This window comes from Stenella coeruleoalba (genome assembly GCF_951394435.1).
Source record: "Stenella coeruleoalba genome assembly, chromosome: 13".
Classification (NCBI taxonomy): Eukaryota; Metazoa; Chordata; class Mammalia; order Artiodactyla; family Delphinidae; genus Stenella; species Stenella coeruleoalba.
This window is the reverse complement of record NC_137159.1, coordinates 77268967-77294339: the sequence shown is the minus strand read 5'-3', so window position 1 is coordinate 77294339 and position 25373 is coordinate 77268967. Positions and strand designations below refer to the sequence as shown.

General features: G+C 34.8%; 1 protein-coding gene across 1 annotated transcript; it reads right to left on the bottom strand.

Annotated features, from left to right (window-relative positions):
* Positions 1 to 1388: 1388 nt before the first annotated feature.
* On the bottom strand, positions 1389 to 23908 carry RAD51AP2 (RAD51 associated protein 2). The gene is made up of 4 exons (XM_079940558.1): positions 20732 to 23908; positions 20299 to 20382; positions 16050 to 16193; positions 1389 to 1521 (listed from the first exon to the last, which is right to left on the bottom strand). The coding sequence occupies exons 1-3, from the start codon at positions 23868 to 23870 to the stop codon at positions 16075 to 16077; spliced, it is 3342 nt and encodes a 1113-aa protein (XP_079796684.1). The 5' UTR covers positions 23871 to 23908; the 3' UTR covers positions 1389 to 1521; positions 16050 to 16074.
* Between the last annotated feature and the right edge of the window lie 1465 nt (positions 23909 to 25373).

Below are 25373 nucleotides of genomic sequence, written 5' to 3'. Positions count from 1 at the left end.
GTCTACTGATTCTCCTACTCTCCTAGACAACTATTTCAGATGTTCTTCTCTCTTTGGAAATCCTACGAACACCTCCTTTATAAACATCAATCTCAGCATATAATCAGTTTCCTATATTATGAAGGATTTGAAATAATCAAAAGAGAACATCCAGAGACTTTCACCATCACATCTACACATACCTGCCTTCTCACCTGTTAGCAGAAATAATAAACTTGTAAGCTCCTATCTAAAGCCAATCTCCCACAAGTTCACTAGATAACCATCTCTTTTTGCCTACTCGTAGACAAGTTTCTAGCAATTCTTCCCTTTCTCTCCTACATCAATTTTATGCTCTTTATTCTCCATCAGCATACAAAGAAACTATCATTTCTCCCATGTTTAAAATAATCCTCTTTTCACTCTTCCCCTATAGCTACTACCCCCATTTCTCTGCTCCCCTTTCCAGCAAAACTCCTTTAAAAGCCGCTGGTATTCACTGTGGCCTATTTCTCTCCCACTCTTTCTTAAACTCATGCCAATCAAGCTTTGCCGCATTGCTGCACTGAAACCATTCCACTCAACATCATCAGTGATCTCCACATTGCTAAGCCATTGCTAAGCTCAACTGTCAATCTTTTTTTTTTTTTTTTGCAGTACATTTTTTTTATTGGACTGTAGTTGCTTTACAATGGTGTGTTAGTTTCTGCTGTACAACAAAGTGAATCAGCTATATGTACACATATATCCCCTCTGTCTTTGACCTCCCTCCCACCCATCTAGGTCATCACAGAGCACTGAGCTGAGCTCCCTGTGCTATACAGCAGGTTCCCACTACTATCAATTGTACACATGGTAGTGTATATAGGTCGATCCTAATCTCCCAGTTCGTCCCATCCCCCCTTCCCCCACTGTGTCCACATGTCCATTTTCTTTATTAAGAAATGAGTGATACACTTTCTTCACTTGGCTTTCCATATATCACACTCCCTTGTTTTTTCTATTAGCTCACGCATTTCTCTCCTCTCCTTTGATATTTTCTCTTCTTTTTATTGATCTTTTAATATCAGAGTGTCCCAATGTTAAATCTTTAGTCCTCTCCTCTATCTACACTCATTCTCTTGGTTATCACATCCATTTCCACAGTTTTAAATACCTTCAATAAACGGTTGACTACCAGATTTAAATCTCTAAAACAGGTGTTGCTTCAAAACTCCGGACTAGCCTATCCTACCCTTAACATTTCCACTTAGATATCTAATAAACATCTCAGATTCAGTATGTCTAAAACCAACTCCTGATACCAACTACGTTATTCAGCTCAGGCTGCCATAATAAAAAACCACAGAGTGGGCTCAAACAGCAGGAATTTATTTCTCACAGTTCTGGAGAATGGAAGTTCCAGATAAGGGTGCCAGCAGGGTCAGTGTCTGGTGAGAGGTCTCTCCGTGGGTTGCAGATGGCCACCTTTTCTGCGTGTCCTCACATGGCCTTTTTCCTCAGTGTGTGCAGATCTTTATCTTGTTCTTTCCTCTCCACCATCTATTTCCAACAATCAGAGTGATCCTTTTAATCACAAGTCAGATCTTACTCTCTCATTTCATTCAAGTCTTTGTTTCAGTCTTAATTTTTCAATGACCCCTACCCAGACCACCCTACTTAATATTAAAACCTCCTCCTCCACATACATTGCCCCTCTCCCTCACCCCATTCTGCTTTTATTTAACATCTTCTAACATATTATATAATTCACTTAATTGTAATGTCTATTGTTTATGTCTGCCTTGATTAGCATTTAGGATCTATGAGAGCAGAAAATTCTGTCTGTTTTGTTCACTGACATATTCTGAGTGCCTATAACAGTGCCTTATACATAGCAAGTACCCAATAAATATTTTGGATGAATTAGTAAGTTAATTCTATTCTTATATTAATGAATAATAATAAGTATTTGAGCAACTGTTCATGACAGTGCTTAGTTAAATATTAATTGTCATCATTTATTAAATGCCTACCATGTACCAGGCACTCTGTTGGACAGCTTACAAACTTTATAATTCTGATAAAAACCGTGAAAGTTAGGCCTTACTATCAACAATTTGGAGATGAAGAAACAGAGAATCTAAGAAATTATAATGAGTTGCAGCCAGATCTATCTGTCTTCAAAACCCCATGCTTCTTTCTGCTACAATATGCTGCTTCTGCTTTCAGTTTATTTGTTTCACACCCTTTTTGGAAATGCAGGGTATGATGTAACCAAAAGTCATAACGTTGCATTTATTTTCATCTCTTGCCCGACTCCTTTTCTACCGAAAAACCAAAACCCAATCTGCTGATTATGTCTCCATATGTCAGAGAAAGAGGTCCACGTTTCCCATAGTACTCAAGTCAGAGGGAAATATTTAAAGAACTAAGTATTAGATCAGAAAGAAGAACTTTCAACATAGACTGTTATACATCAGTGAAACTGAGAATTAGCACATAGTTATCAGGAGAAATACTTTTATTTCTCCATTTTGCTTCAGAATAGAAAGTTAAGGCAGGCATATTCTGTCAGAATTTCCAAAACTGAAAAGACTTTCATGGCTGAAGGTCAAGGAATGTGAAAAATTTTAAAACTTAAAGAATATTGAATCTATCTATTCAACAATCCTTTTAAAATGTTTTTTGAACTCCTATCACTAAATAAATTTTACCTCTTATAAATCTGCAATTAGGAATGGGATGAGGTAATAATCAATTCATCATAAACTCATTTTTAGGGACTAACTAATGTTAAATAAAATCCTTTCTCACATATAAGAACATTGTCAAATACGACATTACTTCTATTTTGTCCAGTGATGACTTGAAAAAAATTTTAATAAGGTCATGTTTTAATTTTTTAAATTATATGTTCAATGTAATAAATTTAGAAACTTTTCCACCTGTTTGTCAAGCTAGGCTTCAGCATAAATAAAACTATGGTTAAAGTATATACATATATGTTTAAAGTGACAAGAAATGTGGACATGAACATAAATGGATTGTTTTGTGCAACATTTAAACTATTACATAATCTTATACGTCTGAGTTAAATATTCATGTATTGATAGATTTATTAATGTCTCATTTATTTGCAATCTTCTTTTTAAAACCCAGCACTGGCAAGGTGCTAACATTTAACTAATGAGTAATGGAGACAAGATATTCAGAGTTCATCAAGAGCCCATAAACCTTACCATCACTTAATGTCATGCCATGCCTTTAATGTTTAATATAAAAATATTTTTTAATTGAGGAAATTAAATTTAACATTTTCATTAAATTTTTTTAATTTTAGCTAATGCCCTAAATTATGAATACTCAAAATATAGATTCATAAATAGAATTGTAAACATGCAGAAATGTTTTAACGTTTAAAGATTAAGATACTATGCACTGGGCTTCCCTGGTGGCGCAGTGGTTGAGAATCTGCCTGCTAATTCAGGGGACACGGGTTCGAGCCCTGGTCTGGGAGGATCCCACATGCCGCGGAGCAACTAGGCCCGTGAGCCACAACTACTGAGCCTGCGTGTCTGGAGCCTGTGCTCCGCAACAAGAGAGGCCACGATAGTGAGAGGCCCGCGCACCGCCATGAAGAGTCGCCCCCGCTTGCCACAACTAGAGAAAGCCCTCGCATAGAAACTAAGACCCAACACAGCAAAAAATAATTAATTAATTAATAAACTCCTACCCCCAACATCTTCAAAAAAAAAAAAAAGAAAACGACAGCTTTAAAAAAAAACAAAAAGATGCTATGCACTATGATTAGATACTTAACTCTACTTTTTTGGATCTCTTCCTTTCTACTTAGTCTGTGAGATTTAAGAAAAAAAAGAGAATTGACTTTATTTTTATTTAACTTTTAAATGTATAACTCCTGTATCTCCCCAACCAGGTTGTCAACCTCATGAGAGCAACCAAATTTGATATTCATTGTATATCTAGGAGTTATCCTGATGTCTTGCATACTGTAGCACTCAAAAGAAAGGAGAATAAAAGGAAGAAAAGAAGAAAAGCAACATTAAAGCAGACAGCAGTTATAAAGTTAATGGAAGGAGCATTAGCCTTCATTTCAGTTCAACAGCATTTACTATGTGACAGGTACTGTGTTAGGATCTAAAGTCTTATAATCTGCTTACTTAAAAAAGTCTCTTAAACTAAACATTAGTTTCATTATCTGGAATGGGGATGAAAATGGATTGGTAAGAAGATTTAAAGACACAAAATATAGAATGCACTATAAACTTTTCAAAAACTATACAAATACACATAAGGATGATAATGATAAACTAGTTACTATTTTGCAAATTTAATTTCAAGTATAATCTCAATTACTTTCAAAATTCTATCTCAATTTAAAACTTATCACCTTGATATACTGTCTTTGTAAGAAAAAGCTGTTAAGTAAAGGAACTTTACATCCAATTTCTAACAAATCCCCAAGCAGTTTTCAAAGACACATAGGAATGTGTTAGCCATAGCTAAGAATTCTACCATAAAATCAGTTTGAGTCAAAAACTGGAAAGAGTTGCAAATATGAGAGTTTTTTCCCTTCTGTTGTTATGAAATTATGATGTCACTCATGCGATAAGAAAGGAAAACTAAGCAAAATATTTTTAAATAAAGAGAAGTTCAAAAGTGCTATATATAACACCATGAATGTACTTAAGGTCACTGAAATGTATACCTAAAAATGATTAAAATGGTAAATTTGTATTATGCATATTTTACTGCAATAAAAAAACTGCTATATCCTTTTTAAATTTGTTTTATAGTAAAAGGACTTCCATGGAACCTGGCACAGAACATTACACATGTTAAACTGAATTGGCCAAATATGTATAATGGTTGAATTGTGCCTTAATAAAGAAAGTGTCCTGGAAAGTAAATATTCAAAACAAATGCAGACTTCAAAGCATAAGGGTAAATATTCCTCAGCCTATGCTTCATATGTGGAATCCTTTAAGGCAGGATATCCTATTAGTAACTTTTTTATTTATAACCTATAAGTGATGATAAAAACTCCTTTCTAAAATATTAATAATAATAACTATTAGTAATTACATGCTTGCTATGTACCAGGAGCTGTGCTAGACATTTCATGTATATTATCTCTAATGTTAGTCCCATGAAAATCGATCACATAACCCTTACTTCACTCCACTAGTCCCCATAATTACAAACTTTAGAGCTACTGAAACTTCTTTTTTCAGGTGTGGAAAACAGATCACTTCCATAGTATTGTCTTTATAAAAGACCTCAGAAAATCCAAGCAATCATTCTTATGATATAGAATAGGAATTAATTTAAGAGGGAGTTCCTTACAAGTCAGGTAGGCCTAAACCATTCCATGGGTAGGTTCCCTTAAAAGGATGGCTCATGTATAGAAAGAATGATGAGTAATACGATCTGAGTTTTACAAATGAGAGGATTTATAGAAATGAGGTCATTTATTCAGTTCCAAACTCATCATATGCCCTCAGTAAATGTTTGCTGAGAGCATGAATAAATGAATGAGTTAGGAAACAGATCATATACTTCCTACTTGAGATACATGAGAGATAATGATGATCACTACCCTAAATCTTTATTCTTTTTCTTTTCCATCATCCTTTAATAGCAATTAAAAGTTGCTAAAGTACCTAAAAATATTTCACATTCTTTGTTATCTACATTCAATATCTTTCCCTCTTGGTATTTCTCCTTTTATTTCCAATTAGTAACCCACAGGGTGTTTCATCTGCAGAACAACAGAATATCAGAAGTTATTTTAGTGATTACAATATACCAAATGAAGAAACATTTGAAAGCCAAATGAGGCTACATGACATATTCAAGGTCAGGCAAAGAGAGTCAGAATGAAATCTCAAATCTCCTATTATATTAGTTGTTCAATGGATTTTGCCTCTAAGATTTTTTGGGGGTGGTGGTGGGTGTATTTTTTTTATTGAAGTATAATTGATTTACAATATTATATTAGTTTTAGGTGTACAACATAGGGATTCAATATTTTTATAGGTTATACTCCATTTAAAGTTATTACAAAATAATGGCTATACCTGCCTCTTAGATTTTATTAGCTAAATTTGTATACTCTCTTAATCTGGAACCATGATATATACGTGAATATTCCACACAGTAGTTGGCAAACTGATGGACATTTATTGGGTCTAAATACATACTTGTTAATACATACTTCTGTTAATACTTGATGGTTATTAACATTCATATAGTCACAGAATTGGAATTACTAATAGTATTTGGTTGTCCATGCAGCACATCATAGGGCATTCATTATACATCACAAAAGTAACACATTAAAATATTCCCTTATATTGGTTAGTGGTTTTGATTTCCACTTAGTAGAAACTTTCCAGGCCTAGCATAGACTTTTACAGCTCCATCTTAATGTTGACCATTTAGTCTCTGGTGCATTTTGGCTCCTAAGTGCAGCTCTTGCTAACAAAATAGAAGATAAAACTTCCTTTGGAGCAATTTTGCCATGGCTTAAAGTGCTTTGAAATGTCTCTGTTCAAAAAGAAAAGCTTTTGTTAATGTTGACAGTGTAATTCCTTTAAAGAATCCCCAAAAAGAAAATCTATGAGAGAAACACTTTCAGAAGTTGATAGGTAGACACAGCCACAATTTAAAATGAACTATAATTAGTCCCTTTTTCCCTAAAAGAAACTGTATTGATAGAAGGTGAAGGCCTAAGATATTTGAAACCTAAGTCTTCTCATATAAGATCCCTGGCTAGAAAAGTTAAGATTATAGGAACCTTAAATAAATACTGCTAAGTGAAAGAAGCCAGGGTGCAAATATGTAAAACATGACTCCAACTACATGATATTATCGAAAAGGCAAACCTATAAATACAGTAAAAATATGAGTGGCTGTCAGAAGTTGTGGGCATGGGGGAGTGAAGAGGGGTGAATAAGTGGAGCAGAGAGGATTTTTAGGGCAGTGAAACTATTCTGTATGGTATTATAACAGTGAATACATGATTTTATGCATTTGACAAAACTCACAGAACTGTACAACACAAAGTATGAACTCTAATGTAAATTGTAAATTTTAGTTAATACTAATGTATCAATTTTGGTTCAACAATTATAGCATATATACCACAGCAACACAAAATGTTACAGGGAAACTGGGGAGGGGGAGTGGGTAGTAGTATACAAAAACTCTGTACTTTCTATTTAATTTTTCTGTAAATCTAAAACTATTTTAAGAAATAAGTCTATTAATTTTTTTAAGTTAGTATTATAAAAATGTTAATGGTTATAAAACTATACTCTCATTTCTTAACAAGAGTTTTAATCTAGCATGAGAGGGTTATATCTCTTCAGATAAACACATGTTCAGCTGCATACAACTTTATAACATTGTATATTTGTGAATCGTAGGTGCTATTACACTTTCTATGTATACAGCACCTTCGAAAATATTCCTAGATGCAAGTCCAACTTTGTGGCATTCTAATCAAAATATGTTCACTTAAAGAAATTTCTTTCCTGTCAAAAAAGTTTTAATTATTAAATAAAAGTTAAAAAAATATATGTGATTTAAGTCTGTTTTAGAGAAATAAATCAGTATGTACACAGAATTATACATTGAGCTAATTTCTATACCACTCTGCAACATGCAAATTAAAATTTTCTATCCATAAGTTTGTCACTCCCAAAATAGGAGGAGATTTAGATGTGTAGAGAAATTTTGTGAAAGTATACAAAATGTTTGAGCAAAATGCTACTAAATTGATTAGAAAATGAAGTAGCAGCTGGAAGACTCTGATCCACCCAGCAGGCTATGAAAGAACCCTTTGTTCTGCCCCATTACAATAAGCTGCCTCTAAATTTTGGTTATTCACACGAAGTCCATATGTCCTATAGCAAGTTGTCCTACTCATAAAGGTACTTGATGGCTGATAATGACAATAACAGTAATGCTGAGGGTAATCATTCCAAGTGTAGCATTTAGAATAGTGGTAGATTTGTGTGGTATTGTTTTGTGAAACAAACTTTAAAAGACACAAAATATAATTTTATAAAACATTGATTTTTGCCTATAGGTGAAAGTACATAAAAATTTCATAAAGTTTTGCTGAAAATCAGCGTTATCAAGAATAAACAATAAGGGGCTTCCCTAGTGACGCAGTGGTTAAGAATCCGCCTGCCAATGCAGGGGATATGGGTTCGAGTCCTGGTCCGGGAAGATCCCACATTCTGCGGAGCAACTAAGCCGTGCACCACCACTACTGAGCCGCGTGCCACAACTACTGAAGCCCACGTGCCTAGAGCCCGTGCTCCACAACAAGAGAAGCCACCGCAACGAGAAGCCTGCACACCGCAACAGAGTAGCCCCCACTCGCCGCTACTAGAGAAAGCCCGGACGCAGCAACGAAGACCCAATGCAGCCAAAAATAAATAAATTAATTAATTTTTTTAAAAAGTGTGTAAATTAATTTAAGTAGGTGTTGTTTGTTTTAAAAGGCATTTATACAAGCCTTGTGAGGAAAAAGTTGGGTTCTGCTTTGAAGCTGGCCTAAATTCTGAGGGAGACAGAGTAAGCAAGAAACAGCCAAAGACAAAAATGTCAAAAAGCCCCACTGGATTTAGCTATATTCTCTTCTGCAAACTAAAAAGGCTACAAACTTAGTAGATTTATCAATAAAAATACAAAGCCAAGCATAAAAAATCATGAAATAAATGCTATATTAATATTCAGCATGTAATCAATAAACGTTTTTGAATACAAGACACTGATAAAGTGCTCTAGAGACTAAAAAAGAAGTTCCTAATATGATGCCTATGCACAAGCTTAGATAGGTGAAGAGATAAATAGTATGACAGGTGTAATAAATGTTTTATGAGTGAATTTTTAAAGAAAGCGCTAATGTTATTTATGGTTCATAGTAATTATAACACATTCAAATAGTTGGAGAAAGCATTATAGAGATTGTAATGTGAGGCTGGATAAGATTTAAATAGGTAAGAGAGGAAAGCACTTTAAGAGTGGAAAGAGCATTAGTAAAATGGGAAAATATTAGCTGGAGAAAGTGAAGCATTAACAGACTAGTTTAGTTATAGGGAAGCTGTGGGGTGATCACCCAGAAAGTTACATTAGGTCAAGTCACATTATAAAAAGAATGGAAAAGGATGAATAGGTCAGAGAACTCCTTAGGAAAAGAAAGCAGCAGGATTTGATAGCACGAAATAAATGTCAGGTAGAAGAGTGAATGATGACTGATAGGATTTCGGATATGAGTTGAAGTTATTGACCTGTAGCAATGTGGAAATTAGAGCAGTATCTGACAGCAGTTAGGCACCTTGGCCCTGAAGCAGGCTGCCTGGGTTTAAATTCTAATTTTTCAGTTAATACTTTTTGAACTTAGACCAGTTATTTAAACTCACAATGTAAAACAGAGATAGAAATCTGTGAGGTTATTTAAGGATTAAATGATTTAATATATGTAAAGATTTAGAATAGCTCCTGACTCATCGCATACATCTAATGGATATTAGGTTTCTTTATTATTGTTATACAATTGAAATTAGAATTTGAGAAAGATATAATTTGGCACCTAAACTATAAATTTGGTATGGTAAATGATCCCATCAAATTGAGGAAACTTCTAAGGAACACAATACAGAAGTAAAAAGCAAAAGTCTATGGGCTAAACTTTGGAGTTTGCTTATATCTAAAAATCAGAGAGTTAAAAAAAAATAGTATGGTCAGGAAAATAAGAGGTAGTGTATTATCACAAAGCAAAGGTATCATAGGTGCTAGGCAGCTAGCAATGCAAAGAAATAAGAGAAAAGGCACTCTGAAAAATGGCCAAAGTCCTCAGTGACTCTTAAGAGTGTTTTTTCTAGTGAAGGAGGCAGGGAAGGACAAAGAGAAATAAAGACTCTGAGAAGAGAAGGGATATGTATATATATATACATGGAAGATTACAAAATAACTGAGTAGGAATTGGAGCTACTGAATGTAGAGCAATGACATAAGGGAAAGAAAAGGCAACGGCAATTAGCCAGGCAGCAGAATCAATCACAAAGATTTCTTAAGAAGAAGGAGACATACGGATTATGTAATTAAGTATGTCAATAAAATTATGTTTATTGAAATATAAATATTATGTTAAATTGGTATTAAGACTATTTTTAAAAGTTAAATCAGAATTACTATAGTTGCTTTAAAAATGGTTATTTTAGTCAAAATGTCAGATACAGTAAACCCATTTGACTTTTCATATTTCAGTTTCTTTAGCATTAAGTTTTTTCTCCTCTTAATCTCAAATTTTTAACATGTTGAAATACATACATTATTGAATTTATTAAGTATTCTGTAAAAAAAAAAGTATAGTTACAGAACAGATAACAACTAAAAATACTTTATGTGCTTATTAATAATAAAAAGTTATTGTTTCATAGAAATATGTAGGGGCAAGGAACTGTTAACAGTTGTTTCCTCCATCAAGAAAAATCAGATCGCTGAGTGTCAAAAAGTAAGAGAAGGAGTTATATTCACTGTTTCTTTTTTTTCTTTACCCTTTACATTTTGTACCATGTCTAGATATTAACATTTCAAAAACAAATAAAATTTAAAAGACTATTTGAAGGAAAACATAAAAGTAAAAAGGCAAAAATAAATAAAAACTTGTTCTAATAGCTTTTTTTTTACTAATGCGAAGGGAATACGTACTTAGACAATTTAAATGTATTAAACTGATTTTATAAAAAATTTAAATGGGATAAGAGATAGGACATTGAATTTTGAGAAGTATTTTTATAATTGTTTTCAAAATTATTTAGAAATTATATATGCTTTTACTTTGTTCTACCTTATTTTTCTCTTCATAAAAAAAAGAGGAAGACATTTAACATTCTGACAAGCTAAGCAGCCGAATTTCTGAAGAAAGATACACAGTAAGCGATCTAGATTCAAGCTTTGTTTTGACATCTTTGGCTCAAGAAGAAAATGCAACAAAGTATAGCAAAGAAGAGGGAAGAGAACTTTAAATGCCAGAACTCGCAGAACCATGTGCCTCAAGAAGAAAAGTTTAATCAAAGTGATACATTTAAGACAAAACTATTCTTGTTCACTTTGTTGATTCTTGCATTCAGCTAACACTTATTGAATACTTATTGTGTCAAGCCAGTTCCTAGGCACTGGAAACACAGTGACAAATAAGAAAAACTTTTGCCCTCCCAGAGTTTAAAATTTAGTGAAAAAGGCTGACAACAAACAAGATAAATAAGTAAAATACATAGTCTGTTAATGGCAAAGTATTAAGGAGGAAAAAATAAAAGCATGGAAGGGGCATATGAATGTTAACAGAAAGAAAAAGCCACACTGAGAAAGTGACATTTGAATAAAGTTCTAAGGAAGGGAGTGCAGGCAAGCTATACAGGTATTTTAGGAACAAGCATTCCAGGAAAAAAAAGCAAGTGAAGAAGCCCTGAGGCAGGGAGGGACATTCCTTTTGTATCCAACAAACAAGGTCAGTGTGGTTTCAGTAGAATGAAGAAGGGGAAAATAGTAGAGAGGAGTTTAGGGAATTGAGAGCGTCAAATCATCACATACCCTTGTACATGAAAGTAAGAATTTCGGCGTTTTCTCAGTCAGTCAGAAAACCTTTGGAAAGTTTTGAGCAGAGTTGTGATGTGCTATGACATATCTTAAAGAATCATTCTGGCTAATGTGTTCAGAATAGATTGAAGGGGAGCAAGTACTAAAAGCAAGGAGACCAACTGGGACTCTACTGCAATCATCCTGGCAAGAAAAGCTAAAGCCAACAGGATTTGGCGGTGGGCCAGCTGTGCGTAGTGAGAAAAAAATGTCAAAAATGACTCCAAGATCTCTAACCTGAGTAACTGAAAGAATGAAGTTACCACTCACTGAAATGAGAAAGCCTGTGGGAGGAGGGGTTTGCGGGGAAATATCAGGAGCTCAGTTCAGGACACGTTAGGTTTGAGATGCCTATTAGACCTCACAGTAGAGATGTTGAGTAAACAGTTATGAGTGAAGTTAAGGGAAGAGGTCCTCAAGGCTTCTTCTTTTTTTTTTTTTTTTTTTGATTTTATTTACTTATTTATTATTTTTGGCTGCATTGGGTCTTCATTGCTTTCTGTACTTGCAGAGAGCGGGGGCTACTCTTCGTTGAGGTGTGCAGGCTCCTCATTGCGGTGGCTTCTCCTGTTGTGGAGCACAGGCTCTAGGCGCACAGGCTTCAGTAGTTGTGGCTCGTGGGCTCTAGAGCGCAGGCTCAGTAGTTGTGGTGCATGGGCTCAGTTGCTCTGCAGCATGTGGGATCTTCCCAGACCAGGGTTTGAACCCGTGTCCCCTGCATTGGCAGGCAGATCCTTAACCACTGCGCCACCAGGGAAGCCCAAGGCTTCTTCTTTTTTTTTCTTTTTTGAATTACGTGTGCTCAAAATTATAAAATTTATTAAATTACAGAAACATAATTGTAGAGACTTTTAGATTATGAGTTTATTCTTTTGCCCGTACCCCAGATAGGTAAAATAGTTTAATGACTATTTCTTCTCAGTTTGCTGTTATAGCATGTGCCCGTGCTTAAAAACAAAAACAACAGCAACAAAAACATGAAATGGGAATATGTGAAGGATAGCTTCAGTGATATATTTTACAACTATATGGAAAAAATATAATTTAGAACCCTTCTGGTATCTTTATATCCTAGTCCCTGTAGCGCAAAGGATAATTTTTAGTAGTATAAATTCTGTCACAAACTACTGTATGTCTATGTAAATACGTATAATGTCTCTGTTATTAGAAAATTTTCCCAAACTGATGGCTGACTCTACAAATATCCTTTCATGTGGCCATTTAGATGGAACTAAAGATCAACTTTACTACATATTTTGTTTTCTATTTTGATTAACTAAATAATGTTAAATGGATGACATTAACTTGGAAGTTTGCATACTTAAGGCACTGACTATCAACATAACTTTTTCAAGTTGATTTAATGGAAGGCTCTGCTTCTCTTCTCATGCTCACTGTTAATACATCCAAAAGCTTGTTACTTTAAACTGAAGTAACACAGAGATTTATTCTAAGGTTGAATAAAAGCAAGTATTTTTTGAAGTGGCTTTCATCCTTTGAATATTTTTCTTCTGATCTGAAAGCATTCAACTTTTACATTTTAAGAACAAACATAAAAAGAACAATGTGGAGAGAGGGTGGATTTCAATTTTAAATGTCTTCTACCATAGCCCTCAATGCAGACTCTTCAAACCTGGCTATGAAGACAAAAGCAAAAGAGCCAAAATGCTACTTCCCTCCTATCCTCCAACTTTCTAATTCCAGAGACAAAAATTCACAGAACTAGGGATAAGAGGGAAGGTGGGGCCTGTTTCTGTGTGCATATGTGTGTTTGGGTAGGTGGTACTGGGGGAAGGTGTACTTGAGTAATGACACTAGCACGAGCAAATTTTCCATTTGAGGAGGTGTAATCCTCATCAAAATTTTAATGAGAAAAGCTCTACAAATCAAAGTAGTAGTGGGGTAGTGGCATGGAAAACCACTGCAGCAGTATGTGCTAGGAATTTAAACTTACCACGTAGTTCAGAGTGTGAAAGAACCAATAGTGATTGTAAATTTGTATACTATTTATTAGAGAAAGAATGAAAGCATATATAAAACCCTAAAATTAGGAATAAGACTGGAGGCACAAAAACTTGCCCTAGAGAAACTTATATGAGAACAAAATTCAGTATTCACACACAGCAACAAGGAATAGGGAAAAGGACAAACCTTGGTTTGTGAAGACAAACCTTGATTGTGATGAGATCTGCCTTGTATAAAGATAAAAGAAAAATCCAACATGGGACTTATAATAATAATAAAAAGAAGGAAAAGGAAGATGAGGACCCATGTAGAAAAAAAGTTAAAGGAATATCTTCATCAGACTCAAAGGAATAGGCATACTCCTAAAGATAACCTAATTCAGGATATAGGAAAAAACTTAAAGAAAAAGTCAAACATTCTAAATAGTTATTAATTATTGAGTATTTCCTATGTATCAGTATATTGTTATTCATTACTGAGGAGTTCTATCAGAGCTGTTATAAATATATCACATGTATTAGCTCATTTAATCATCACAATGATCCCATGAGATATTATTATCCCCTTTTTAGATATAAAGACTTTCCCAAGATCATAAAGCTATTAAGAATTCAAAAAGGGCTTCCCTGGTGGCGCAGTGGTTGAGAATCTGCCTGCTAATGCAGGGGACACGGGTTCGAGCCCTGGTCTGGGAAGATCGCACATGCCACGGAGCAACTAGGCCCGTGAGCCACAACTACTGAGCCTGCGCGTCTGGAGCCTGTGCTCCGCAACAAGAGAGGCCACGATAGTGAGAGGCCCGCGCACCGCAATGAAGAGTGGCCCCCGCTTGCCACAACTGGAGAAAGTCCTCGCACAGAAACAAAGACCCAACACAGCCAAAAATAAATAAATAAATAAATAAGAATTAGAAATTCATTAAAAAAGTACATTAATATTAAAAAAAAAAGAATTCAAAAAGACATAGCTATTATGAGCAGGTATAGAACTTTATTCATTCGTATACTCAAATAATATTTTATGGGTACTTACAAGGGGCAGGTACTATTCTAGGCACTTGGGATATATTAGTGGGGGGAGGGGAAAGAAACCTGTCTTCAAGAAGCTTGTATTCCAGCAAGATATAAATTATATAGTGTGTGAGAAGGTGATGAGTTCTTGGGGGGAAAACCAGAAATTAGAGCAGGATATTGAAGTTAGAAAGTACCTGGGGAGGGATCAAAATTAATGTATAAAGCTGAGTTTGAAATGGTTTTTAATGTGTCTGAGAACCTTGGCTTGTAATACAATAATTTAATCCAGTCATATTTATTTTGTGAAGTGATACGTCAGTCTTCCTTCTGTCATCGTATGCTTTTTGATTTTTATGTTTTCTTGATGCTTCCCTCTTTCCTTACTTTTTGCTAAGTAGTCCACTTTATTGTTATTTCTCTGCCAAGCGTTTTGAAAAGTATTACTCTACTAATGGTTACCTTTAAATTATGTATATCATTTATTTCCTCTATGTACAGAAACTAAGCTCCACAAGGCCAGTCTTATACATGTCTTCTTACGTATTCTATTACTGAGCCTAATACAGTAGCAGGAGTATCAAAATATTTTTGTTTTATGAATAAACAAGTTAATAGTAGGTATTAACTACATGATCATAATTCTGCTCTGGGGCCAAAGATAGACTCTGGAGGGAGAAACTAAAACTAGAAAGTGAATACAAAGAAAGGTGAAAAAATTGCTACAGAACAGAGTGCCTCTATCCCAATCCTGACTAAGTGATCTTGAAAAACGTACCCATCCTCTTTGCACTTCTGGTTTTTTTTCACTTTAAAAATAGGGAGAGTGGATTTGAACAGTGGTTCGTTACCTTTTTGTGAGTCATAGATCCTCTTGAGAAATCAATAAACACTAGCAATGTTCTCCACAAAAGCTTTATATACATAAACTTATGTCAACATAAGTTGACATATTTTATAAGATTATGAAAAGCCTTTAATGTGAACATTGTTTTTTTATTATTTTTTATTTTTTGCCGTACGCGGGCCTCTCACTGTTGTGGCCTTTCCCGTTGCGGAGCACAGGCTCTGGATGTGCAGGCTCAGCGGCCACAGCTCACGGGCCCAGCCGCTCTGCGGCATGTGGGATCTTCCCGGACCGGGGCCCGAACCCATGTCCCCTGCATCGGCAGGCGGACTCTCAACCACTGCGCCACCAGGGAAGCCCCGAACATTGTTTTTTTAATGTGAATATTGTTAATGCAATATGAAACACTAAAGAAATATTTTATAACATTTAAAGGTAGATACACACATTGGATACATACACACAAAACCCTCTCCATATTTTATAATAAAGAAAGCCCAAAACTCCTAAGCTGGAAGGAAGCATTTATCCAAAGAAAGAAACAGAAGATTTATAGATGTGAAATGTTTTGAAGTATTAAAGTCCAATACCTTCTTCTAAGTTCTTGTCACATATTTATTGCAGATAGGGATGAAGTTGTTTAAGCTTAGCTTTTCTTGACAAACCAATTCTGATTGGTCGACTGCATGTCTTAAGAGGTAGTAGTCTTGAAATTCCATATGAAAAGTTACCACCTAAAAGTATAAGACAATAAAAGTACATAAGGGAGTAAAAATCAGTCATAGTTTCTATGCTTAAAAATTTTTACTAACTTCTAATCATGATACTAGCAACATTTACTGAGTCACTGAGCTAAGTGCTTTGAATGCATTACTTAACTTACTCCAATCTCCATTTTTTAAAAGTGGAAAACTCAGCACAAAAAATTTAAGTAACTTGCCAAACATACAATAAAATAGCAGCTAAATAAAATCAGCGTTCCAGTCAGGAAATCTGACCTAACAACAACAACAAAAACTATATAGGTTTTAAAGTTAACTTGATGTAGTGGTTGTAAAGACCATGTTGTTTTTCTATTAGAAGTTACTAGACTATACTGTTAATAATTACATTTGGCTTCTAATAGAGATTATTATCAATAATAGAGCACAAATGTATTTCATCTGTCATGTATCAATGGAGGGCTCTAATTTTGAAGTTTTTATTTAACATCACACTAACATTTTCTAAAAAGTTCAAAACATTTCATGGAGGTATATATGTTACTAAATCAGTTAACCAAACAAGCAGAATCAATTACTCTTGATAATGAGTACCTCTCATTAACAAAATACCTCTTACTTTGAGTACTTTTTAAAAAATAAACAGTAGGGTACATATGTAAAGCTAAAAATGTATCAAGCTTTAATGAATTAGTGTGACCTTAACAAAACAGCACATTATGCTAAAAACAGTGTAATCAACCTAACGTTAAATATGATAAAAGGTAAACAGCATGATTTCTATTAAGCTGAATCAAATAGAATCTGTGTGTATCTATGTAAACAATAATGAAATACAATACAAAATTTAGCTATATGTAAATAGAGAGAAAACACAAAAATAGCTATAAATCAGTTTATGATATTTTATTCAACATTAAAATTATAAAGTTAATTATAAAAATAAGAGGAAAAATGTATTGCTAGATTTTTTCATTTTTTTAAATGAAAAAGGATGGTCTAAAATAAAATTGTTGGATCATGAGTGAGACACTAGATTTGGTTATAAATTAGGTAATTTCAGCAATTTATGCTAAGTGTACATCTTTATTATGAAATTATTGTTTCAGAAAAAAGCTATGATTAGTCTACTTGATTACTTTTTCAAAGTATAGCTTTCCTCTTTCACATTCTAATACAATAGATACTTCTGGTAATTTTGCAACGGATGGGAAATGGGAAATCACTGAACCAATTTGTATCAACAGCAGGTCTTTTGCAAAGCACATGACCTTAAACAGTCATTAAATTGTGGCTATAAGAATATGCTTCTTTGTCACCTTGGATTTCCTACCTTTTTTAAAAACTAAATAATGATCCCTTTTATTATTGCTATATACTAGATTAACTTAGTGCTTTGTATTGTGTAACAATTCTAAACATCCAAGCATAATACCAGAAATTGCTCATTTTAGAAATCAATGTTAAAGAAAAAAGTCATGAAGGTTGTTAGTGGTCTTTTAGAAATAATGCCAAGTCAGTTGTTTTCTAAATCCTTGTAACTCAAAGTTCCAGCTCAACTCAAAGTCTAGCAGCATCTCCATTTGCTAGGACCTTGATAGAAATGCAGAATCTTAGAGCCTACCACACAACAAAATCAGAATCATTTAATAAAACACCCAGGTGATTCATATATCAGATGAAATAAAAACTCACTTGAGAGCTGTGAGTTTCAGTTTTATTTGGCGACTTACTGTGGACCATAACCCAAGATACAGCCTCTCAGATAGCTCTGAAGAGGTAAGGGAGGAGGTCAGCATATATGTGATTTTGGAGAAGGGGTACCTGCAATCAGACACACATCTTGGTAGAAGGTTACTGCTAGTCAGGAGGAACAGATATCTTAGTTAATTATTTTAGTGCTTTTCTAAGTATGGGAAGATGCAAGAAATTGGATTCATACAATTTTCCCCTGAAAATATCTATCTGAAGGCCTGTTCTGCCAGTTTTTCCAGAGCACAGAATGCCTCATCCCTGATTTCTGCCCTGAACTCCTTTCAGGGTGTGCTACAGGTCAGCAAGTGTAATGGCTAATGACTCAATCCTTGTAGAGTCGGGTGACTAGTGACATTCTTTGGCTGACATATATCCACATTAAAATTAGAGAAGTAGGGCTTCCCTGGTGGCGCAGTGGTTGAGAGTCCGCCTGCCGATGCAGGGGACACGGGTTCGTGCCCCGGTCCGGGAGGATCCCACATGCCGCGGAGCGGCTGGGCCCGTGAGCCATGGCCGCTGAGCCTGCGCGTCTGGAGCCTGTGCTCCGCAACGGGAGAGGCCGCAACAGTGAGAGGCCCACGTAACGCTAAAAAAATAAAAAATAAAATAAAATAAAATTAGAGAAGTATTGGTGCTAAATGATATATAAAGCACCTGGCACACTGGCTAGCTGGCATTTAACATGCTCAAAGTACTTGCCTTCTCCATACCACAAAGAGAGAAGAGAGAGACAAGGGGAGACAGGATACCCTGGAGATATTAGTAGTAAAAACTTTAATTGGAGGCATCATGATGACAAGTGGGTAGGTATCAATAACATTTCTGTACAATCAGAAGTTTTCCAATACCTTTAAAATCACCCTACATAAGCAGGCACCCACTCTCCCTAGGCAGTTAGTCCAGTATTATCCCCACTTCACAGTATCTCCCAACTTTTCCCTTACACTATGGATTTTAACAAGCCTCAGGAAGATCATTCCATTTTTATACACTTTGAAAGTGGATTCAAAACAACGATCCTAACATAGTATTAAATAACTGTGGCTGACCTCACACATTATTTTTCATATTTTGTAACAAGGAGGAACTTTTCCTTGTGAAGCCACAATAGAGTATCATGGGTTCAGATATTTCCAACAAGTGTAACATTTCTTTCCCAATTTAGGCACATAGTTTAATCTGCCTCAAATATCCTTTTTATTATCACAATTAACATCATGATGACAGAGAATATGTTCCTAAACCCAATTTCTTCCTTTCTTCCTGTCCTAGAAGAAACAACCCCTATCCTTTTCAGGCCAATTCCACCATCCCGCTTTTAGTCTTAGAGAGTATTGTTCCTTTAATTATTTCCTTTATTCGTGGGAGAAGAAATTTCCCATGGGCTTTTGATCTTCCAAGGACTTGGATTAATTTTTAAGAGTATTTTATTGTAAGCTAAGAAAAGAGGAAATTATGCAATTCTGAAGTGTCTGAATAAAAGTACCAGGGACAGCAATTCTACTGATGAGAAGCCAGGAGAAATGCTTTGAGAAATGATGCATGACTGAAGATATTTTGGTAAATATACTTCACCTACCTGATTATTATTTCTAGATCTAGTCTTATTGTGTAATACCAGCAATTTCTGACAAATGGAAACGTAGTTATTCAGAAAATAATTCCCTAATTTTAATCCAACTCTTACCTCACCCCCATTGGTACTACAAGTTAGAACAGGTGTTAGACTTAGTGTGTCTCATTCTGATATTAAACACCTCTTAGGCAAAGGATAAGGTTAGCTGTTTAACTTTTCTTCAGTTTGATTTTCTATAGTAAGCACAAGTTTAAACGCCATAGTCCTAAATCATGTTAATATATGTAAATGATGCTAATTTCTTTCAAAATCACTACATAAAATGTACATATAAAGAGCCTCATAATCTTTCAAGAATAGAAAACAATGATAATAAATGTATAATTGGGAGTAACATCAACGTAAATCCAACTTAGATAAATGCCTTTTTCATTTTTGCTAATTAATGTTACATACATTCGATGTGTATATTAGGTATATATATATATATGTATATGTATATATATATATATAAAACACCTATTTTATCATATAGTTATTGCAATGCATCACTGCAAATATTTAAACAGTTTTAGAGTGCATTTTCTAATTACATTCTAAATGATATTTTAATTTTAGCTAATTTTTAACTATAGGAATTTGCATCAGTAAATTATTAATGTTTACAAAAGTATTAAATCATTGTATTTATTTGTTAAAACCCTAAGTATATTTTCCTCATGCTAAAAGTACAAAAATTCAATAATCATCTTAGAAAGTATTATAGAAAATAACTAAAAATCTTACCTCCCTTCAGTAAATAATTAAATTTTTCTTCCTTAAATTCATCAGAGAAAAAAGCTGGTCTTTCAGGTGAAGGTTTTTCACAATCTAAAAATAAAGATCAATGTGTTATAGCAAAAAGTAACTTTTATATAAAATGTTAATACTATAAAAAAATTACTTTTTCAGGAATATTTCCTCCCATTGGCTCCTAATATTTAGATAAGTAAAACAGGACAAAGCTCCTTTTAAAAATTTCATCACTTGTTCCCATCAACTTCAGTATGTTATTTAATGTTTGAACAACCTTTATAAAAAAATAATAATGCATCAATAAACATTGTCTTATACCTTATCTTCTTTTTTGCCAAAATTATATATTTGGCCTACACAGAAAAAAAAAAAAAGCAGCATTTTCTTTTTACTCAGAAAGTATATTTTAAAACTAATTTCATACCTTCCTTAGAAGTAGAGTAGAGTAATTCTTCCTCTGATGTTCTTAGACAGCAATATTCATTAGGAACTTCCTGTTCTCCATTTTTGGGTACTTTTTTCCATTTAAATAAACTTTGGTGTTTTTCATGCGTATTAGGCCCTGCTATCGTATCACAGAGCAAAGAAGATGAACATATTTTGTTTTCTGTACCCATTTTCAAACCTTTTTTAATCTCCGTTTTTACCTCCACAACATCATTATTTTCTACAAAGTAATTTTCTTGCCCATTGTTGGTTTCCACAGTGCTTAGAATTTCATTTTCCATACTAATTTCATGAAACATATGAAGTTCTTCAAGTACTAAATCAAATTTACTCTTCATCTCAAAATCGTTTACCGTTGTCAGAGCGTCTCTTGATAAACACTTAGATAAGTCCTGAAAACATTCATTGTTCCCAACACTCAAATGAGTGTCAAACTGAAGATTAAAACATTCTGAAGAGTCATTCTTTGGATGAAAATGCTTTGAATTAGCTAACTCACTTTCTTGAAAAATATTCTCAGATTCATTTCTGTCAGCTACATTATTTCGATTAACATATTTAGTTTCTTCCACACCTACTTTCTTATTCATTAATGAAACTGGTTGCACAAAAAATATGCCTTCTGTTGAATAAAAACTCTTTTTCTCTTCCTTTTCTATCTTAATATCTTCATGAACTTGGCAACTGTTTGTTAAACTTTGTGCTGTGACTTTTACTTCCTCCTTCAAAATTAAGTCACATTTTTTTTCTTCAATTTCACTTATCAAGTCCCCAAAATTTAGCACCGGAGTTATAGTTGTCAGATTGGTTTGTTCATTGTGTTTTTTGTCGTGGCTTGCCTGTATAGCCTGTTGCCTAATATTGAAGAAATCTTCAAATATGCATTTAAAATTAAATCTGTTGATCTTATTATGCTTTTGTTTTCCTTCAGAATATAAATCTTGGTTCTGCATATTTATTTCATAAGTTTTTTTATTAATATATTTCTGGATCTGTATAAATTGAGGACAAGACTTAACATGTGTTTTAACAGTTTTAGGACTACAGTGCACCCAGTTTCCCACACTCATGAGTCGTTCAGGACAACTCTTATTCTTGTAACTAATTTTTGTCAAACAAATTTCATCGATGTCATCAAAGTCCATTAAAAGGGGAATTTTTTCATATGTTTCAAATATTGGAAAGTGTATGTTTTTAATTGTCATACTGGAGGAACTGATAAGTTTTTTCACTGTAATGTTTTTTGGATAATTCAAATATATTACCCATTTGAAAATGCATCTCTCTTCTAATTTAGAATAATTTTCAATTATTGTTAAAGAGTCAGAGTTATTGAGCAAAGATGTTATGTTGGTTTTCAATATAATATTTAGAAGGTCTAAAACACCGGTTTGTAAATAGATGCTTAAAATATCATTATTTCTATTGACATTCATATTCCTAGTTATTAGATTTTGAACATCAATTTGATTTTTACACTTCAAAATTCCATACCAGGTTAAGATATTGTTATCTTTTTGATTTCCTGAAATACTTTTAAGGAAATAAAAAATTCCTGTAATGAAATTTTCAAAAATACTGCTTAAATGAAAGTCTTTTTGTGTAGTATAACATCTCAACTGTAGCATATTATCGTTTTCTCCTTTACCTTTGAACCAAAACATTTTTATTGAAGCTTTCTGACTACCCAGTGTTTCTATCATGAGAGGCTTTGATTTTTCTTCATGTGTTTTCATGACTTCTGTATTGTGATAATTTTCTTTGCTTAAAAGATCTGTTTCTAATAATTGTTGCAAATTCAATATTTCTCCAGTTTTCATATTTTCACATTTAGTTTTGTAACTATCCATAATCCAACAATTTTTCCTATTTTTTCTCAAAATATGTCTAATGTTACAGTCCCAGTTTTTCGATTTTTCTGATCTGGTAGATATGTAGCTGTCCAGGCATGTTTCTGCCTCTTCCCAATTTGCATTTTCTAGTTTTATAGTGAAATTCTTTGCAGAGTCTATTGCATCAGACTTGATACTACAGTGATTATAGTAGTGTAAACTGATCAAGTCTTTTTTTCTCGCACAAACACTTTGGTTGCTGAGTGACTGGTGGTTACTTCCATAACATTCAGAAAAAATATTTTCTGCATCCACAACTTTTTTATCATCCTGTAACTTTTGCTTCTTAACATCAGGTCTATTTTGGGACCAGTGAATGTTTGTGAAATCCCTCACATATGCCTCATTTTTGTCATTTTTCTTCATTATTTCCTTTAAATAGACAGAAGACATTTTGCTATTTAAATCAGTTGGAAACTCAGGGATACTTATCGTGCTGCTATCTCTGAAATAGCTGGGTTCGGCAATTTCCATGCTGGGCTGGATTTGAGATTTTGATATTTTTAGTGTAGATGCTGAAATGCTATTTTCTTTTTTATTTGATGGCGTAACGCTGTCAGCTTTACATCTGTTCTTAATATCATGAAACGTTGATTTGGTTTCCTTGTAAAAGGTAACATCTAAAAATGAATTTTCTGTCTGTTTTGTGCAATTATTGTCTTTCTGGCTATTGTCTCTCCCCTGGAGTAAATATCGTTTTCCATCATCGTTTTTAATTGCCTGTCCATCATGTATAGAGGCGTTGGGCAGCTGACCAGCCTCTGTTCCAGATCTATCACTGCAATGCACACCGAAGGACTCTCTGTCATACAGCCCTGGTTCACAAGACGTTCTAGAAGCCTTCAAACCAGAACCAAAACTTTGTGAGGGGAGAGACCGCAAACAACTCTTCATCTCAAATCCGCTATTTTGGCATACCAGATTACACATCTGCTTCTCACCGACAGATTTCTCCACACGCGAGTCTGTGGAGTTATCAAAAATCTCCTTAGCTGAAACCAGGAGCGCCTTGAAGGGTCTGGCCGACGACTCCCAGGCTTTTTCCACCTCAGACAAGCGAGGCACCAAAGGCAGCCTCCAGCCCGCCTCAGAAACACCACCGGGCTCCTCAAGACGGGGCCGCTTACTACGGGGTGGTGGGGAATCAGGGTCGTCAGGGGGCGGTAAAGGGGAAGCAGACTCCCCGAGCTCCACAACCTGCGGCGCGCGCTGCGTGAACGACATGACAGCGAACTGAGGGAATCTGTCAGAGGCTCCGGCCAGACTCGAGTCTCTCAGCAGGCGCAGTGGCTCCGCCCCACCGCGCCCCCCGAGCCCCACCCCCCGAGCCCGCCTCGGTCACGCCCCTGACACACCCCTTTAGGCCTGGCCTCGGCCCTAGTCTCACGGCTAGCCCACCTCGACCACGCCCCACCCCGCCCCCGTGGCCCAGGCGTAGGCCACGCCCCCATCCACCGCACTCCCCCGAGTCCCAGGTAGTCTCTCCCTCAAAGCACCTAGCGCCTGGGACTGCTACTTTGTCTATTTTTAGCGCCCTTTGCTATTGCCAGGGTTGTAGCCGATTGAAACTTTTTCTTCCCTCTGGTAGAATTAATGAGAAAAGTCAGAATCTCTTTTTTTTAAATCTGTGAACGGAAACAGCTTTATTTTTTTAATTCTAAAACTCTGTGTTTTCCTCAGAAGCGACTTCTCCACAGTTTCTCCCGAGCGTCTTGTCCAGTAAAACCATGCAGTTCTGTAAACACCAAACCAAATCTCTCTGTGTGCGGATAAACTTTCCAAAATGCTCTTAATAACCCCAGTGGCATTGAAAATCAGGTTTCCACTTCGCTCATGAAGTGTGTTTTAGGAAAGGACGGCACTGGTACTTAACGATCTGAATATTTGAGGGAAAAACGTGTGTAGAAACTATTATCCAGATAAATTATTAATCTTCATTTTAAGACTGTAGAAAAAAAAAGTTTTCATATGCGCTGTGGAGTTTTCTTTCCCAATATTGTGAATGCCACTACTTAAAGATAAAAATTATATGTTTCAGCTATTCTGTTCATTATAAGCATGAATAATCATACATATGTGTGTTCTGAGTCACACATAATAAATTTTGTAAATGTTGTTTTTCTTTTTCCTCTGCTTTGAGAACAATTTATTATCTTCAGTCAATTCTGATTTTTGTGAATGTTGTACTTCTAAAGAAGAAAATGATTTTCAAAATGTTTATTAAGAAACTTGCAATTACTGCTCAGTAATCAAAAACATCAGTCCCCTTGATGATTGTTTCAAAGTTGATAAGTTGTATGTTCCCTGGTTAAAAAAAAAAAATTATAAGGACTGCAATGTGCAACAGGAATCCTAATTTCGTAACCCATAGGCATATAAATGGCAAAATATGACTGGCATAATACTTTAGGTAATAAACTGTTCATCAGCCTCCTGTCTTGTAAATACTTAGATATGCTGTGAATCCAATTCTAGGCATTACTTTGGCTGTGAATTCTTCCAGAGAAATGTTTACTTAAATTTGTTGAAAGCCTTAAAGTATAAGCACTTCATCAATGCTGTAAATAAGAACGTGGCAGTGGCTCAGATTACACCTCAGGGAGTTCTCAAAGTGCTGCTTCTATATATCTTCAGTTCCACTGTTTTTTTATCCCAGATTTTCCTCAGTTCTACATTCCATTCAAATGCACTCTGTTCTACGCTTTAATCAGCCTCCAGACTGACTTG

Coding starts and splice junctions, on each gene's coding strand:
- RAD51AP2 (XM_079940558.1), bottom strand. CDS start 23,870: ATGTCGTTCACGCAGCGCGCGCCGCAGGTTGTGGAGCTCGGGGAGTCT. Junction 20,383..20,731: donor CTACTCTACTTCTAAGGAAG/GTATGAAATTAG, acceptor CTTTATTTTTAG/ATTGTGAAAAACCTTCACCT. Junction 16,194..20,298: donor TAATTATTTACTGAAGGGAG/GTAAGATTTTTA, acceptor TTATACTTTTAG/GTGGTAACTTTTCATATGGA.